This window comes from Sinohyriopsis cumingii, chromosome 10 (assembly GCF_028554795.1).
Source record: "Sinohyriopsis cumingii isolate HCF-2022 chromosome 10, ASM2855479v2, whole genome shotgun sequence".
NCBI classification, from domain to species: domain Eukaryota; kingdom Metazoa; phylum Mollusca; class Bivalvia; order Unionida; family Unionidae; genus Sinohyriopsis; species Sinohyriopsis cumingii.
Window position 1 is genome coordinate 124,092,124 of NC_142970.1, and position 17,084 is coordinate 124,109,207.

The following is a 17,084-nucleotide window of genomic DNA, read 5'->3' on the forward strand; positions in this document are numbered from 1 at the left end:
GAAGCAGATCTGATGGAACCAGTAACAAATCACCTTGCTGCAATTTGTATTTTCTCTACTTCCTCCCATCTGTAGATGGTACATTTATCCCTGATATAGCTTATTCTAGCATAGGATAAATAAAGTTTTGATCCTGTAACTAAGTTCATGGGGGTTGGGAAAAACCCTGGAGCATAACACAGGGGTATCAGCCTGAACATTTTGGCACCTGGGTCGCTATGCCTTATTCTGACTTGCTAGACAAACAATTCAGGTATTATTTAAATTCATGCAAATTTACATATAAGACATTAATAGAACCTATGCTGGGGTTTGAACAGAGACAGGAAAATCCTAGTCATGGGGTTAAAGTTTTATCTCCCCCACAAGGCTATGCCACATGGAGAAACAAACCAATGTTCATCAGGTCAAAGTACTGCTTCTAACTCTATGTAATCAGGTTTTGAAGTCATTGATGAAAATTGGATTAATTATCTAATCAGGTTTTATAGTCAATGATGAAAATTGGATTAATTATCTAATCAGGTTTTGTAGTCACTGATGAAAATTGGATTAATTATCTAATCAGGTTTTTGTAGTCATTGATGAAAATCAGAATAATTATCCAAGAGAATCTAGCTATACATGCCACTCTTAGAAAGCAATCAAGATAAAGCTTATTGTTATGTGTTGGAAATATTGTGAAAGAGCATCTTGAACCATGTACTACTGTTTCCAAAATACTGCACATTAAATAAAAATGTTAACGAGGGCAATGGGGTGACCTGTTGACCCTAAGTACACAAGTTCTTTGCATGAAAAAATTTAAACATAATTTTTATATTATTACTGTATTGGCACCTTTATTTGATGGATGTCATATGAAACTGACAATATGTAATTAATATATTTTATACGGCTACATTTTAACTTTCAACAGTTCTAATTTGGAAAATGTTCTATGGTAGGCAACGATACAATACTTTGTAGTACAAGCCTACGTGGTACAATGAAGTGTGTAGTTACTGAGAAAATTTCTAATTCATGACTTTCTCGGAAATTTATGTTTTCTGTCCTGGAAATATTGTAAGATATAACATATTTCTGGTTTTTTCCCACTTTGCAGTAGATCTTAAGTTTGAATTTTGTCTAACCAGTCATGTGATTTGCCTGTGCGTCTGGAGCTTTATCAAATAGCTTGACTTTTGTGTGCATGAATGAGTCAAAATGTTTTGTATGGAGTGTTATCATAGTCGGAGAGATCTTAAGTTGCTTCATGAGTGAATTTCTTTTTGTTATATATGATATTCCTGTTGTTGGATTTTATAACAACTCCATCAGACAGAGCAGAAGACAACACAGGTTTCTTCTTTTTAAAAGTAGTTTCTAGTATGTGGACACTGCAGCTGAGACAACCAGACTGAGACAGCCAAACTGAAACAGCCAGACTGAGACAACCAGACTGAAACAACCAGACTGAGACAGCCAGACTGTGACAACCAGACTGAAACAGCCAGACTGAGGCAGCCAAACTGAGACAACTAGACTGAGACAGCCAGATTGAGACACCAGACTGAGACAACCAGACAGCCAGACTGGGATAGGAAAAGTAAGGTTGGCAAAACACTAGATTTCTCTGTTGCATGTATGAGAAAAAATGTGTCACATACCGTCTGGAGTTTTAGACAACTCCTCCTCTTCAGCAGTTTCTGCAGTCTTGTTACGTTCAATGTCATGAAATTCCTCCCAGAAATCTTCCAGTTCTGTAGAACTGTTGGTGACAGCTACATCCATGTCGACTGGAGACTTTTAGAGATGCACATCTCTGACTCTGCCCTCCATTTTGATGTAATCTGTTTAGGCAATATGCTGTGGAACAGAGAAGAAGACTATTTAGAATCAAACAGTAACATGTAAACAGGTAAATGCTAGTCAGACACATGTACACAGATACATACTAGTCAGTAACATGTAAACAGGTAAATACTAGTCAGTAACATGTAAACAGGTAAATACTAGTCAGTAACATGTAAACAGGTAAATACTAGTCAGTAACGTGTACACAGATACATACTAGTCACATGTACACAGATACATACTAGTCACATGTACACAGATACATACTAGTCAGATACATGTATACAGGAACATACTAGTCAGATATATGTACACAAGTACATACTAGTCAGTAATATGTACACAAGTACATACTAGTCACATGTACAGATACATACTAGTCAGATACATGTATACAGGTACATACAATCAGATACATGTACACGTGTACATACTAGTCAGATACATGTACACAGCTACATACTAGTCAGATACATGTACAAAAGCTACATACTACCGTATTTTCGCGCATCTAAGACGCACCTAATTATAAGATGCACCCATATATAAGACGCGGGTTTTGACGATTTGTGTAAAAAATATTTTACATAAGACGCCCACAAATATAAGAAGCACGCGGCCTAGCCATCTTCTGCACTGAGCAATTTATCTCCAGTGGTTTCCTTTCCTTTATCATAAATGAAAATTTGTCCAATGTTTCATCACCCGTCGGATGTAAACAAGGCTTCATTACCATTTTTAGTTGAGGTCAAAGAATTGTCTGAGGCAGGACCGCAACGGTTATCGTTTATTCTTATCTCCCGCTGGGCCAATAGCGGATGGGTTGAGTACCTGGTATCTAGATTCTAGAACAATAAACGCCAGATGTAAAAGCGGCTTCATTGATCTGCTAGGCCAAGTCTTCAGCAGGTGGGATTAGTACCGTACATAGACCAACCAATGCCCGATGTATGAAGCCGAAACTGATGACGATGAAAATGAAGATGAATAGAACAATACGGTACATTGATTTTTGATCAAGTCAAACACTATTCAGTAACAGTTTATTATATTCTGTTTAATAAAATTTTTAAATATATGGTAGAACTGATTTTCATATTTAAGTTCTATATTGAACAAATTTTTGTCTTGTTTTCGAACTATTTAGTCTTCTCTTGTTTTCAAATGCACCCACCAAAGATACTGAAAATTTAAGTATCTTTGAACCCAACCGGATGTATAGGTAATATAGCCGCCATAGTTTTTGCTGTGATAATTAATAACAATAAATAAAACTATTTAAACATACTATATCAAATAAATTTAAAACATTTACTCCTACTAAACTTAGATCTGCAATAATTATACAAAACATTGAAACAAAAGGATTTAAAATTTGAAGCGGCCTGCATTGGATTGGTACACATGGTAATTACTTAACACTTACCCAATTGTTTTTACAACTAGGAATGAAAATCGTGAAACGTGAATATCTACCGCAATAATCGTCCTTCAATATCACACACTGTACCGTTCGTTCGTGTTAAAAAATACTTAGATAAGATGCCCATTAATATAAGATGCACCATGGGTGCGGGGTAAGTAAAATTTTGTATAAGACGCGTCTTATATACGTGAAAATACGGTAGTCAGTCACATGTACACAGGTACATAATAGTCAGTAACATGTACACAGGTACATATTAGTCAGATACCTCTATACAGGTACTAAATATACATGAAAATTATTTGACTAAATATACAAGAAGAATATTTGACTAAATGCGTTCAAATTAAACAGAATGATTCAAACAGTGTTAGCTGACTACAGGATAAAACTGTTAAAAATCTAAAGCTTTACCACAATGTCACGTACCTCATTACATGATGATGCCTTTAAAAACGTAAAGCTTTACAACAATGTCACGTACCTCATTACATGATGATGCCTTTAAAAAGGTAAAGCTTTACAACAATGTCACGTACCTCATTACATGACAATGCCTTTAAAAATGTAAAGCTTTACAACAATGTCACGTACCTCATTACATGACGATGCCTTTAAAAATGTAAAGCTTTACAACAATGTCACATACCTAATTACATGACGATGCCTTTAAAAATGTAAAGCTTTACAACAATGTCACGTACCTCATTACATGATGATGCCTTTAAAAATGTAAAGCTTTACAACAATGTCACGTACTTCATTACATGATGATACCTTTAAAAATGTAAAGCTTTACAACAATGTCACGTACCTCATTACATGACGATGCCTTTAGAAAGGTAAAGCTTCACAAGAATGTCACGTACCTCATTACATGACGATGCCTTTAGAAAGGTAAAGCTTCAAAACAATGTCACGTACCTCATTACATGATGATGCCTTTAAAAAGGTAAAGCTTTACAACAATGTCACGTACCTCATTACATGATGATGCCTTTAAAAAGGTGAAGCTTTACAACAATGTCACGTATCTCATTACATGACGATGCCTTTAGAAAGGTAAAGCTTTACAAGAATGTCACGTACCTCATTACATGACGATGCCTTTAGAAAGGTAAAGCTTTACAAGAATGTCACGTACCTCATTACATGACGATGCCTTTAAAAAGGTAAAGCTTCACAACAATGTCACGTACCTCATTACATGATGATGCCTTTAAAAAGGTAAAGCTTCACAACGTCACGTACCTCATTACATGACGATGCCTATAAAAAGGTAAAGCTTCACAACAATGTCACGTACCTCATTACATGACGATGCCTTTAAAAAGGTAAAGCTTCACAACAATGTCACGTACCTCATTACATGACGATGCCTTTAGAAAAGTAAAGCTTTACAACAATGTCACGTACCTCATTACATGATGATGCCTTTAAAAAGGTAAAGCTTTACAACAATGTCACGTACCTCATTACATGACGATGCCTTTAAAAAGGTAAAGTTTTACAACAAAGTTTGTCAACGAATTTCTGATCTGGGAAGGCCAAAATGAGTAAAAAACTTTAATAAAGCTTTTATTATTGTTCTAGATACATCCAGTAGGCTTCAAAGATGCAGCTAAAATAAATAAATTCCTTTGAATGAGGGCCTCAAGGTAGATGATTTCTTAGTTAATTGTGTTACCCTCTTTAAATAAGGTTATTATTATTATTATTATTATTCAAACGAATTTTCTCTGAGAATCTCACTGATACACACATTACGGTTACCTGACTTGGTCTTAGGTAAGGGACCAACACAGCCTACCATTATTTTGTTAAATGGTTCACCAAATGAAGGAAAAGGTTTTCCAACCATTTGACAAGTATGACAAGATCAGCAGTATTTACAAACATCACTTTTAATTTTTGGCCAATAGAAGTGATTCAAGACCTTGTGATAAGTCTTATTAATCCCTAACTGACCAGCCAAAGGAGATTTATGGGCCAGACTAAGTATTTCCTGTAAGATTTTGGAACTACAATCTGATAGTTCATTGACCACTTGTAATCAGCAGGTACCTCGGGTGGTCTCCATTTTCTCATAAGAATCACATTTTTAATGAAATAAAGACAGGTACTTCAGTGGCTTCAGTTTCACTAATGGCCCTTGACACAAACAGGAGATCTCAGGATCTTTTTCCTGATTGATGACAAGTGATTGCTGTTTGTCACCCTGATTAGAATAAAGAGAATGAGTAATTAAAACAGGATCACTGTGATTAATACCTTCTGACTGATCCAAACAAGGAGTGAAAGTGACCTCATCAAAAGCATAACCAATACATGTGTCAGCTAAAGGAATACTTTCCTGATCAATATCATTCTCAAAAGCATTCTTGCCATAGCTCTGATAACTGCACAAGCTGGGTATAAGTCAGGGAATTCTTTTTCAATTGGATCGACTTTATAATCCAAACAAGGCTGTAAGTGGATTAACCACAACCTTATCTCAAGCTAGGCTGTTGCCTAGTAATAAATGAATGCACTCAGTGGGTAAAAAAGACACTTCCAATTGTCATGGGTCCTGTGACTAAGTCTGATGATGAATTTAAACAATGGAGAGGAACATTAACGAAGCGACTCTCTACTCCCTGAGTAAATACATTCTCATTAGAAGAAGTTTATACTTCACTGCCAGATGAAGCAAGTGCTGATTATGGAATGTCTTCTGAACGGTTATAAGTTGGTACCGGAGGCATTTCAACAGAGGTTCTGGAACTACAAAAACGAAAATAGCCAAACCCATGTCAAGTTTGCTAGGGAAAAAGAACATCTACTAAACCAGTGGTGTGCAATGAAAAGATTGATAATGATTTTCACAAACGTTTAGACAATTCACATTAGTCAAAGTGTTCAAGAATTGCATCCATAGTGACATCAACATTTACCTTGACGAATACAAGATAGATACTTTAGAAAATGTTGCTCGTACAGCTCACGAGTATTCCTTGGCTCACAAAGTTTCATTCGACAACATGATTTCCTCTCAGTCAATGGTTGGTAAGAACCAAATCAGTCTCAATCAGGTCCTAGCAAATTTTAATTGGGTTCTAACAAATTTGAATTGAGTCCTAACAAATTTTAATCAGGTACAACAAATAAGAATCCAAGTCTGATAGGACTGATCAGAAATCCTAATCTCTTCCAACTTATTGCAACAAAATAGGGCATCTTATTTCTGAGTGCTTCAATTAAAAACATAATAAGCTACAGAATAAAGACAGAGCAGTTCCAAATGCTTTTGTTTCAAATAGTTCAAGGTCAAGGTAATACAAATGTATTACCTTGACCTTGAACTATTTGAAACAAAATGGTCTGCTGCTATCATGGATAAATAATAACAATTCATGTTGAAAGGTTCTTTTCATGAACATAAATACTTAAAGACAGTAATATTATCACCAGAATTTAGTTTCAAGGTATTATTATTACAGCTATTTGTACCCACAATGGAAATTATCTTTCCATCTCTCTTCTGTGGTAAATAATGTGCAAGTAGGATGAATGATATTAATTACTCTTGAACAAAACAAAACAAAAACAACCCAGAATTTCCACTTCTTTGAGTAGCCAAGCTTACAAAGTAGGTAGGCAGGTACATCGGGGGGGGGGGGGGGGGGGCGGGGCAGGTAGGTAGGTAGATTAAACTAGAATTCTGCACAAGTTTCTTCCTAACCAAAAAAGTGGAAAAATTTACAAGCCTTGTTGAAGATTCACGAGTCCTTCTAGCCATTGCAGACTAATAACAACTAAAACTCTACTAGCCATGGGGCTATTGGAATTATGCAAGCTACTAGTCAGACAGGGAATTTACTAGCCTCAGGCTATCAAATTAACACCAATTTGAGCCCTGGTATGGATACGACTTAACAGCATATCAGCACAATGCTAGCTAAATGGCACCAACTAAAGTTCAAACAATGCAAGAGCAACAAATAAACAAAAGATATGTTTGCGTCTGTGATCACTCAACTACCTGACATCTGTCTAGCAGCCAGGTACAGAAGCTGAAGATGGCAAACAAATCACATGGGAAGAACATTATCAATAGAAATTTCTAACAGTGACTGCCATAGAAATTTCTAACAGTGACTGCTATAGAAATTTCTAACAGCAACTGCCATAGAAATTTCTAACAGCAATTCTTGGACTGTAATATTGTGACCCAACAAAAGGCTGTGGCACATCACCACTACACAGGCCACCACAAGCACATCTACACAGTCAGCATCAGACTTAATTTGGAATTTCACAAAGTTTATTCAGAACTTTAATAATTAGGACTTGTGTCTGTAATTCTAGGATTATTTGGCATTTAATTCACAATACTGTAATTTCTGAAGAAATATATTATTTGTTGAATTTTACAAAGCTTGTTGCTTCTCGCGCTTTTCTGTTATTTAAGTCCACAGAGTCGCAATAAAGGCACATTCACATCAGCACCTTATTGAAAGGCCTAATGGCCTTTTCTGTCTATGTAAGTCAACTTTATTTTAGAAGTTTTCTGAGATATGTAAAGCCTTTTCTTTTTATTAACAGCTAATGCAGACATGTTTATATGGATTACATCATTGGTATTTAAACAAATTTAAGCTAGGACTCTTTCTGTCAAATTGGAAATTTTAAAAAGTTATGAAAGGTATTTTCTATTTTTAGCAACAGAAGCCACGTTTGATGGCTGAGCATCTCTAATACAAGTTCAAAGCTGTTCATACACCATGCTTGATGCCGTCACATTTTTTCAAAATCCACACCAAGACCAGACTATCCTACCTGGTCCAGCCTAGATCAGCTGTCTCCATGTATCTATGGCAAAGGCACTTGGCTACCAATCATCTGCATCAGGTAAACAACAATGTGTCAAAGTGCTAGTCATGCCACCAAAAGCAAAAACAATTAAATCTGCTAAATTCTATAGAACATTGTATTTAGAACAAGTTATCGCAGTGTTTGTCTATTTTTAGCAATGCCTTATGTGATAGAAGATCAGCATCATTAGAATGAATGTGGAAAAACTTCATTCCAGAATGATTTCTGTAAAATTTGGTCAAATTCAAAAACAACAGTCTTTTTACAAGCTATTTAAATGACTTACGTTTTATAATGCAAGCCATAGTAGATGACACTGGCAGCCACTTGACAGATTTAAAAGACCTTGATATGTGGAAGGTCAAAGTTGTCATTTTTTGAAGACGCAAATAAGATCTGATTCAACAAAGCGGATGGCACACAAAGGGCAGTAAGCTGGACTGCATATTTTGGTCAAATTGCCTGTTATATATATGTGTATGTATTGTTAGATTTGTATTTTTAGGTTGCCTGGTCTTGAGGGCTTACAGTGGACATACAGTGCAGTTCTTTGTGTGCCATCTCAAGATGAAGCACCTGGTCTTAAGGGCTTACAGTGGGCATACAGTGCAGTTCTTTGTGTGCCATCTGATGATGAAGTACCTGGTCTTGAGGGCTTACAGTGGACATATAGTGCAGTTCTTTGTGTGCCATCTGATGATGAAGCATCTGGTCTTGAGGGCTTACAGTGGACATACAGTGCAGTTCTTTGTGTGCCATCTGATGATGAAGTACCTGGTCTTGAGGGCTTACAGTGGGCATACAGTGCAGTTCTTTGTGTTCCATCTGATGATGAAGCACCTGGTCTTAAGGGCTTACAGCAGACATACAGTGCAGTTCTTTGCGTGCCATCTGATGATGAAGCACCTGGTCTTTAGGGCTTACAGTGGGCATACAGTGCAGTTTATGTGCCATCTGATTATGAAGCACCTGGTCTTTAGGCAAAGTAGGGTTATTGTGTGGTCCTTGCCTAGGTCTTTCTTCTAACAGTCATACTGGCTGCCATGTATAGCCTGTCATGTGCTGCAAAATGTGTTAAAGCCACAACAACAACAAAATGAATCAAGATTCAAGGACCCATGATCATCATGTATTTGAATAATAAATCCAAGCTACAAGGAAAGTCCCATATATCTACATGTACTGTCCATATTTCTACATGTAATGTTTGACATATCTATCTACATATCTACATGTATACTGTCTCATATATCAACATGTTAGATTGCACTATCTGCATGCACTGTCAGATGTGCAAACCCTACATTGTACTGTCAGGTGTATCTTATCTACATGTACTATCAGGAGTATATAGCTGTACTGTCAGATGTTTCTACATGTACATTCAGATGCATATACATGTACTGTCAGATGTAAATATATATATATCTACATGTACTGTTAGATGTATCTATCTACATGTAGTCAGATATATCTTTCTACATGTACTGTCAGATGTTTCTACATGTACTTTCTGATGTATATACATGTACTGTCAGTTGTTTCTATATGTACTATCAGATGTTTCTACATTGTACTATCAGATGTTTCTACATTGTACTATATGATGTATATACATGTAGTCAGATGTTTCTACATTGTACTATAAGATGTATATACATGTACTGTCAGATGTTTCTACATTGTACTATCAGATGTATATACATGTACTATCAGATGTTTCTGCATTGTACTATAAGATGTATATACATGTACTATCAGATGTTTCTACATGTACTTTCAGATGTGTATACATGTACTATCAGATGTTTCTGCATTGTACTATAAGATGTATATACATGTACTGTCAGATGTTTCTGCATTGTACTATACGGTGTATACATGTACTATCAGATGTTTCTACATTGTACTATCAGATGTATATACATGTACTGTAGATGTTTCTACATGTACTGTTAGATGTTTCTACATTGTACTATAAGATGTATATACATGTACTATCAGATGTGTATACATGTACTATCAGATGTTTCTACATTGTACTATCAGATGTTTCTACATGTACTGTCAGATGTTTCTACATGTACTTTCAGATGTATATACATGTACTATCAGATGTTTCTACATGTACTATCAGATGTATATACATGTACTGCAGATGTTTCTACATGTACTATCAGATGTTTCTACATGTACTGTCAGATGTTTCTACATGTACTATCAGATGTATATACATGTACTGTCAGATGTTTCTACATGTACTATCAGATGTATATACATGTACTGTAGATGTTTCTACATGTACTGTCAGATGTTTCTACATGTACTATCAGATGTTTCTACATGTACTGTAGATGTTTCTACATGTACTGTCAGATGTTCCTACATGTACTATCAGATGCTTCTACATGTACTATCAGATGTTTCTACATGTACTTTCAGATGTATATACATGTACTATCAGATGTTTCTACATGTACTATCAGATGTTTCTACATTGTACTATCAGAAGTATATACATGTACTGTAGATGTTTCTACATGTCCTGTCAGATGTTTCTGCATTGTACTATAAGATGTATATACATGTACTGTCAGATATATCTACCTACATCTACTGTCAGATATATATATCTACATATATTTCTACATGTACTGTCAGATATATCTACCTACATGTACTGTGAGATGTAATTATATACTGTTACATGTACCTTGTTATATAATCTTAATTAAAGAGGACCTTCACATCATTTGTGGTCAGGTCAAGGTTCTTTAAATTTTGCAAGAACTTAGTGTTTTATTTTGGATGAGTTTTTACCCTTTGCTTTGGAAATAAATCAAACATTGTTTTTCAGAATATTTCAAATGCTTTGTTTCACATTTTCTATTCCTGATCTTTGACTATGTGCTCTCAATTGGTGCCCAAGCTAATCAAAATCAGTCTTACATTTCAGTCAGCCAATGAAATTAACCATCTTATACATGTTTGGCAGGCGCACACTCTATTCAGTAAGCCAGCTTTGTGGCAGTCTACAATCAATAATAATGATTTCTGTATATTTATGGTGTAATCTTCTTTACGCATCTTATGGGAACAATAAAAGAAACATTGTGTTACCAAAAATGAAACATGAGGGACTGTGGTGCAATGGAATCGTTTAATGGAATCGCACAGCAACATATTTATGAAAGATTAAAATAATCCATGTGGTTATATAAAGAAACCCTGTTCATACAAAAAAACTGACACACGAATTCCTCAGGAGATGCAATCTATGCTGTTAGCTGCTATATAAAAATTTAGGTCATATAAAGGCTGGTGGAGATATCATCTATGCCTAGTTCCACGGCTTAGATACAAAGGTCATATAAACTCAACCAAAGAATTTTGGGGTGGGTGGGCATGGGCCCCATTTCTTGAAAAGGAGAAAACACTATGAAAATAAATTTGTACATCTGTAATTACTGTACAAACTGCCAAAAATATAATTACAAACTAGAGTACATTCTCCAATTAATGCAGATGTGAAAAGCCACCAATTTAGCTTGCTGCAGACAGAGATAAGATAGACTTCACAATGCATACCCTCTGGTTTTTGAAGCATGGAATTTATAACTGCGCCATTTTTATGCATGGAAATGCAATTTGTGCATTTTCATGACATATGTTACCAGTAATTTGGGTCCTAATTACTCTTTATTTACCCCTGGCACAATGTCATACCAAATGCCTGTGATAAATTGCTGTTTGTCACGGGCTACCTTTTACACCTTATCTGCTAAAATTGCACACATGCAAAATCAATATGAAATGGGAGGAGCCAACAGGTCACTGATATCATGCTTAGATGGGCAATCAATTTCTATATTTCTGTATCTCAGTTTTCTATCCCAACATTACAGAAACCAGTGGGAATCAGTCTACTGAGAACCAGTGAAATGAAGTGTAGATGAGTAAACAGGTTATGAAGGTTAAAGTGTACAAAACTGCTAATTGATTACCTTAGTGTTATAATGTTTATAGTCTAAGGCTAAATCCATTATGTTTTTATAGAGGTCTTCAATTAACTAGGTGATCAAAGGTCTTAACAGCTTTCAGTCTTTTAATTAAAATTGGCAATGTTATAGTCTGTTTCCTAGTTAACTTAACAGAACCATTATATTTGCAATAATGTTGTATTTATTAAGGAAGAGAAGGTGTTATGTTAATTACTATAAGATTTTTGTCAGACATGTCTGAAACTGATAATCACCTTGTCCAGCAATAATATAATTTGAATAAAGTAATCAACTCAAGTTTACAGTATATAATGTCATGCTGTTATACGTGGACATGTCATTTGTGTTACATGGATCTGGATGTTATATTTACAGCTGACTGATTGATCATTGATGACTCATTGGCAATTAATTGATGGTGGATGACTGGTGAATGCTGAAGGAGGGACAGTTATGCTGTATCTCTGTATATGCACCATAGTATAGGTGTTTGGCCATGGTGCTAATTTAGGTTGTGTTATACCAGTGTGCTGCTGTCAGGTGTAATGTTGGCCAGGAAAAAGATAAAGGTCATCACATGGTGAAGAACCAAGGTTTCTGGACCAATGGGTCTGCAGAGAACAAAAAAGTCTGCAGATCTTTAGGCAGACCATTCATGGTGGCTCCACAACAATTCAACAGAGCGTTGGGGCTGAGAAAACATTTCAGAATTGTTCACCTTCACAAGATATATGTCCCAATGTTTCATATCATATTTCACTATTTGAGAGGGGCCCGGAGTGACCGAGTGGTCTAAAGCGCTATCTGTTTCTGATCACTGCCATCTCACCTCTGTCTACGAGGGTTCGAGTCTCAGATTCGGCTAAATCCATGCCATTAGAAACTGAATTAAATGTTATTATTGTCTGGAACTTATCTTGCGTATATCATTGATATTTAACAAGAACAATACAATCTTACTATCAATTTTATATTTTCTTTGAATTTTTTTGACAAAATGATTTCAGTAAGTAACATGTCCAAAGTTATGTTGTTGTGGGGTTTAACGCCATTTTTCAGCACACGATAGGCTATACATGGCGGCCAGTATTAAGAACCCAGGAAAAACCCAGAAAGAACCACCGACCCACGAGAAGCTACTGGCAAGCCTTCTCACATACCCACATTGGCTGAATCTGAGACTCAAACACACACAGACAGAGGTGAGATGGCAGTGATCTGTAACGGCGAGCACTTTAGACCACTCGGCCACTTGGGGCCCCTGTCTAAATTTAAAATATAAAATTCTACCTTTGAAATAAACCAAACTGCTTTTCCCTTGAAATATAATATGCATTTTTTCATTTTCAATTTAAGTCACATTTGGTATCATTTCTATAAATCTTCTGCTGATTGCACTAGATTTAATAAAGAACATTTTATATTATATGCTGTTTAACAGGAAGGACTATTGTTTGGGTCTAAACCAAAGGCCTCTCTTCTCCATCTGATGACGAAAGGAGGAAATATTTGAAGTAGATGTATGGAAAATGCTGCCACACATCCTCCGAAATCTCTATTAACTGACCTTATATTACTGTCAAAATTTCGTCACAAACCTCTGACTTTTAAAAATTCCTTACTGTTAAAACTTCTGACTTTAAAAAAACTTGTTACTGTTAAAACTTCTGACTTTAAAAAACTCGTTACTGTTCAACTTTTGCTCCTAAAACAGCCAACTCATGGATCAACATCGTTACTACCATACATACAGTTACTGGATAATAAAAAGACGGGGGGGGGGGGGGCAATTTGTGTGCTATATATGCCTGATTGAAGTCATCACTTTTAACTAAACTAAAGTCCTGCCAATGTTAGAAGTTTGACCAAGTCTAACCGGAAACCTTCAACCCCTCATGAGCATTACAGTCGAATGCGTAACGAATATTCCCCGCCAGGCGGGTGGCCAGAAAATGTCACGTCCTCAGTGTAAACATAAACTAACATATCCGTAAACCCTTCCCCCTAAACCCCTTACAAAAATAATTTTCAGCTGTGCATGCCACAGAGGCTCGTATCGTTGCTTAAAACTGACTTGTCATACATGTATGACAGGTTATTTTAAGCACATATACGAGCCTCTGTGGTGCAGGCAGGTGTGCAGGTTTACAGGTTATTACACCTGCAAAATACACGTACCTTGATTTCGAGGAAGCGACGGTATATAACTTCAGTATAAAAACTCCAAAATGAAAGACTGCATACATACATTATCTTCACAAACCAAGACTGACCTTCCTGTGAAAACGTATCGTCACATCAATATATCGTTATCAGATACAACTGTCAGTTGATGAGCACTCAGTACGCAAGCGCGCATTAGGAGGTTTTCTGTTCAAGTCAGCGGTTTAACCGGGATATCTTTGGTCTTTTCCTTCAAGTCAACAAAAAAACTTCGGATGCAGGCAACAGGGTCAGGGTTACCATTGATGATAGTGCAGCGCAAGGAGACCAGACCCAATGGGAATAATCTCGGCTTTTGCTGCCAACTTCTCAAGTTTAGGGCGCTTTTCTTTAAACCGATCGCGTCTATTATGGGATTGAGGACTATATGCAACATTTACTTACCTTCAAAATTGAAGACTTAACAACGGCAGTGCACCAAAAACATTGAAACTTTTATGTTATGCAACAATACATGTTATCACATCATGTTTACGAAGAATTAAACTTAGTTTAAATAGCAATCAAAGGATATATTATAATTACCAAAGCAAGTCAAAATGATAAATAAAAGAATGGGGCCAAATGTCTGGAACTATTTTGTTAATCTTAAAAATACAGATGTGACCTCCGAGTTCATCAGCGTAGGGATAATATCCAAACTTGGATAGTAAATCGACAGATAGCAGAGCCTTATGGTCGTAGAACATACGTTTACTATATGTTCTCTACATTTGTTTCTCAGTACTGACCTATCCACTGTGTGACAATCAATACAAATCATATGTTGTCCAAAACACAGGTGCTCGACGCGAGCTTGATGTTAAGAAAAAAAATAGTAATCTAAAGAAAAAAATCATACAGAGTAACAAAAATACCCTAGATTACCCCCATGACCCGTTCTGACATAGGACCCTCTCTATCATAATATATAAGAGAGATATATATTATGATAGAGAGGGTCCTATGTCAGAACGGGTCATGGAGGTAATCTAAGGTATTTTGGTCACTCTGTATTATTTTTTTTTAGATTATTATTTTTTTTCTTAACATCAAGCTCGTGTCAAGCACCTGTGGTCCAAAATACCTCAAAGATAATGTAATGGTGAAGTTCTTGTCAAAGGTTAACCTGCTCTTTTTTGATGCTGGGCTGTCAACAGAGCAGCATGTAAACAGAACACATATTTCACTTTTGGATCATCGCCAAGGCCTTGTTACTCACTGTGCACTGTCGCCGAAATACACACAGACAACCACACCCTGAACTCGCATTCTAAAGAATGAACAATTATCTTGAAAAAATAATCACTTTAATTCAATAATTTGAACACAATAAAATTCAGACCAAACTGGTCACAACACAGTACAACGTGAAAGTGCTAGATGGTAAAGCACGAATGATCAAGTCCTCACAATTACAAGATTATATTGTTCTCTACTTGACCTTGGGTCACAATTAGTATTAGCAGCAGAGGGGGGGAACAGACCGAAACTATTTTCACAATAAACCCTTTCACGGAAACTTTTCCCGATAGAGGGCTTATTTCGACAAATAAACCCTTCTATTCAGAATACAGGACAAAAAAAAATGTCCCCGATCCCTCGAAGAGTTTTCGCGGGGAAATTAAATCGTGGACAAATAAATAATGGCAAATATTGGAGAAGCATTCACAACTAGATTGGCACGACAACGACTAGCCGCGATTAAAAAATTTATTCCTGTCCGTGATTCCGTCAGAGAAAAATTAAAAGCAAGACAAGAAGCGCAGGTTGAGTTTGCAACATCCGCGGAGGAATTATTTAAGCCTATTACAGCAGCTACTGGTGAAGTTAAAACTGCAATTGTAGGAAAACCTGATCCTGCTGACCCTACCAAAACAAAACGAGGGTTACTTCAAGCAATAGAAGAACTTAAACAGCAACAGGCAGATGAAGGTGCTGTAGTTGATCCAGGTGCCGCCGGAGTAGTGACAGTTGCTAAGGAAACATTTATTAATAAATTTACCGAAGATGGTATTACTGAGATAAAAAATATTCCGCTTACTAACGTGGATGAACTTAAGGAGTTTTCTGCTTGGATTGTCTTAAATTATCCTAACCGGCAAAATTTTCTGAAACCAGGAGCTGCCTCGGGTATGACCCTGAATGATTGGAGGGATTATGTTTACAAAGTAAACAGGGGTATTCCTCGAATATCTAGCACTGATGATACCTATAATTTTATAAAAACTGGCGTAATTGGGGTTAATAAGGAACTAAGAGACCAACGAATGAAGGCAAAGGAAAAGGAAAGACAGCTAAAAATACAGGAAAAGGAAATAAAAAAGCAGGAAGGGGATGAAGAAAAAAGAAAAATAAGTGAAATGAGGGAGAAATTAAAAATGGAAAGGAAGGAAGAAAAAAAGAGAAAAAAGGAAGACAAGGAAAGGAAAAAAAAGGAAGACACGGAAATGGAAAAAAAGACAAAAGGGTGGGAGAAGAAAGTATCAGATATTGGATCAGATCCGGTATTTGCATCGTCTGATCCAGTTGAAATCGAACGTGAGTTAGTAAAACAACTTCCACGTAGACCTAGACTTATCCGTCCACGCCCTCTCTCTCCTCGGAAACAGGAAGAATATAGGATTACCCGGCCTCCTACTCCTCCTCACACTTCCCCTTCTTTGGTGGGATCGGTGGAATACAAACTAGAAGAAATAAGAGATGGTATGAGAAAAAGACTGCAGGATTTAAAAGGTAGAAGAGAGATATTAGAAGCGAGGACA

General features: G+C 36.3%; 1 protein-coding gene across 3 annotated transcripts in view; it reads right to left on the minus strand.

The window, feature by feature from the left end:
- Positions 1-14,589, minus strand: part of LOC149791143 (rho GTPase-activating protein 18-like) — a 225,489-nt gene extending 210,900 nt beyond the window's left edge. Inside the window, exons 1-2 of one of the 3 annotated variants that reach the window (XR_016423943.1) lie at positions 14,391-14,588; positions 1,650-1,848 (exon numbers count right to left, since the gene is read on the minus strand). Coding sequence is in view for 1 of the 3 variants with exons in the window: in XM_089973062.1 (XP_089829188.1) it covers positions 1,650-1,773 (124 nt within the window). In the remaining 2 variants the exon portion in view is untranslated. Of the gene's footprint in view, positions 1-1,649; positions 1,849-14,295 lie in introns of all 3 variants that reach the window. The other 2 variants (XR_016423942.1, XM_089973062.1) reach the window with 2 other exon arrangements.
- Between the last annotated feature and the right edge of the window lie 2,495 nt (positions 14,590-17,084).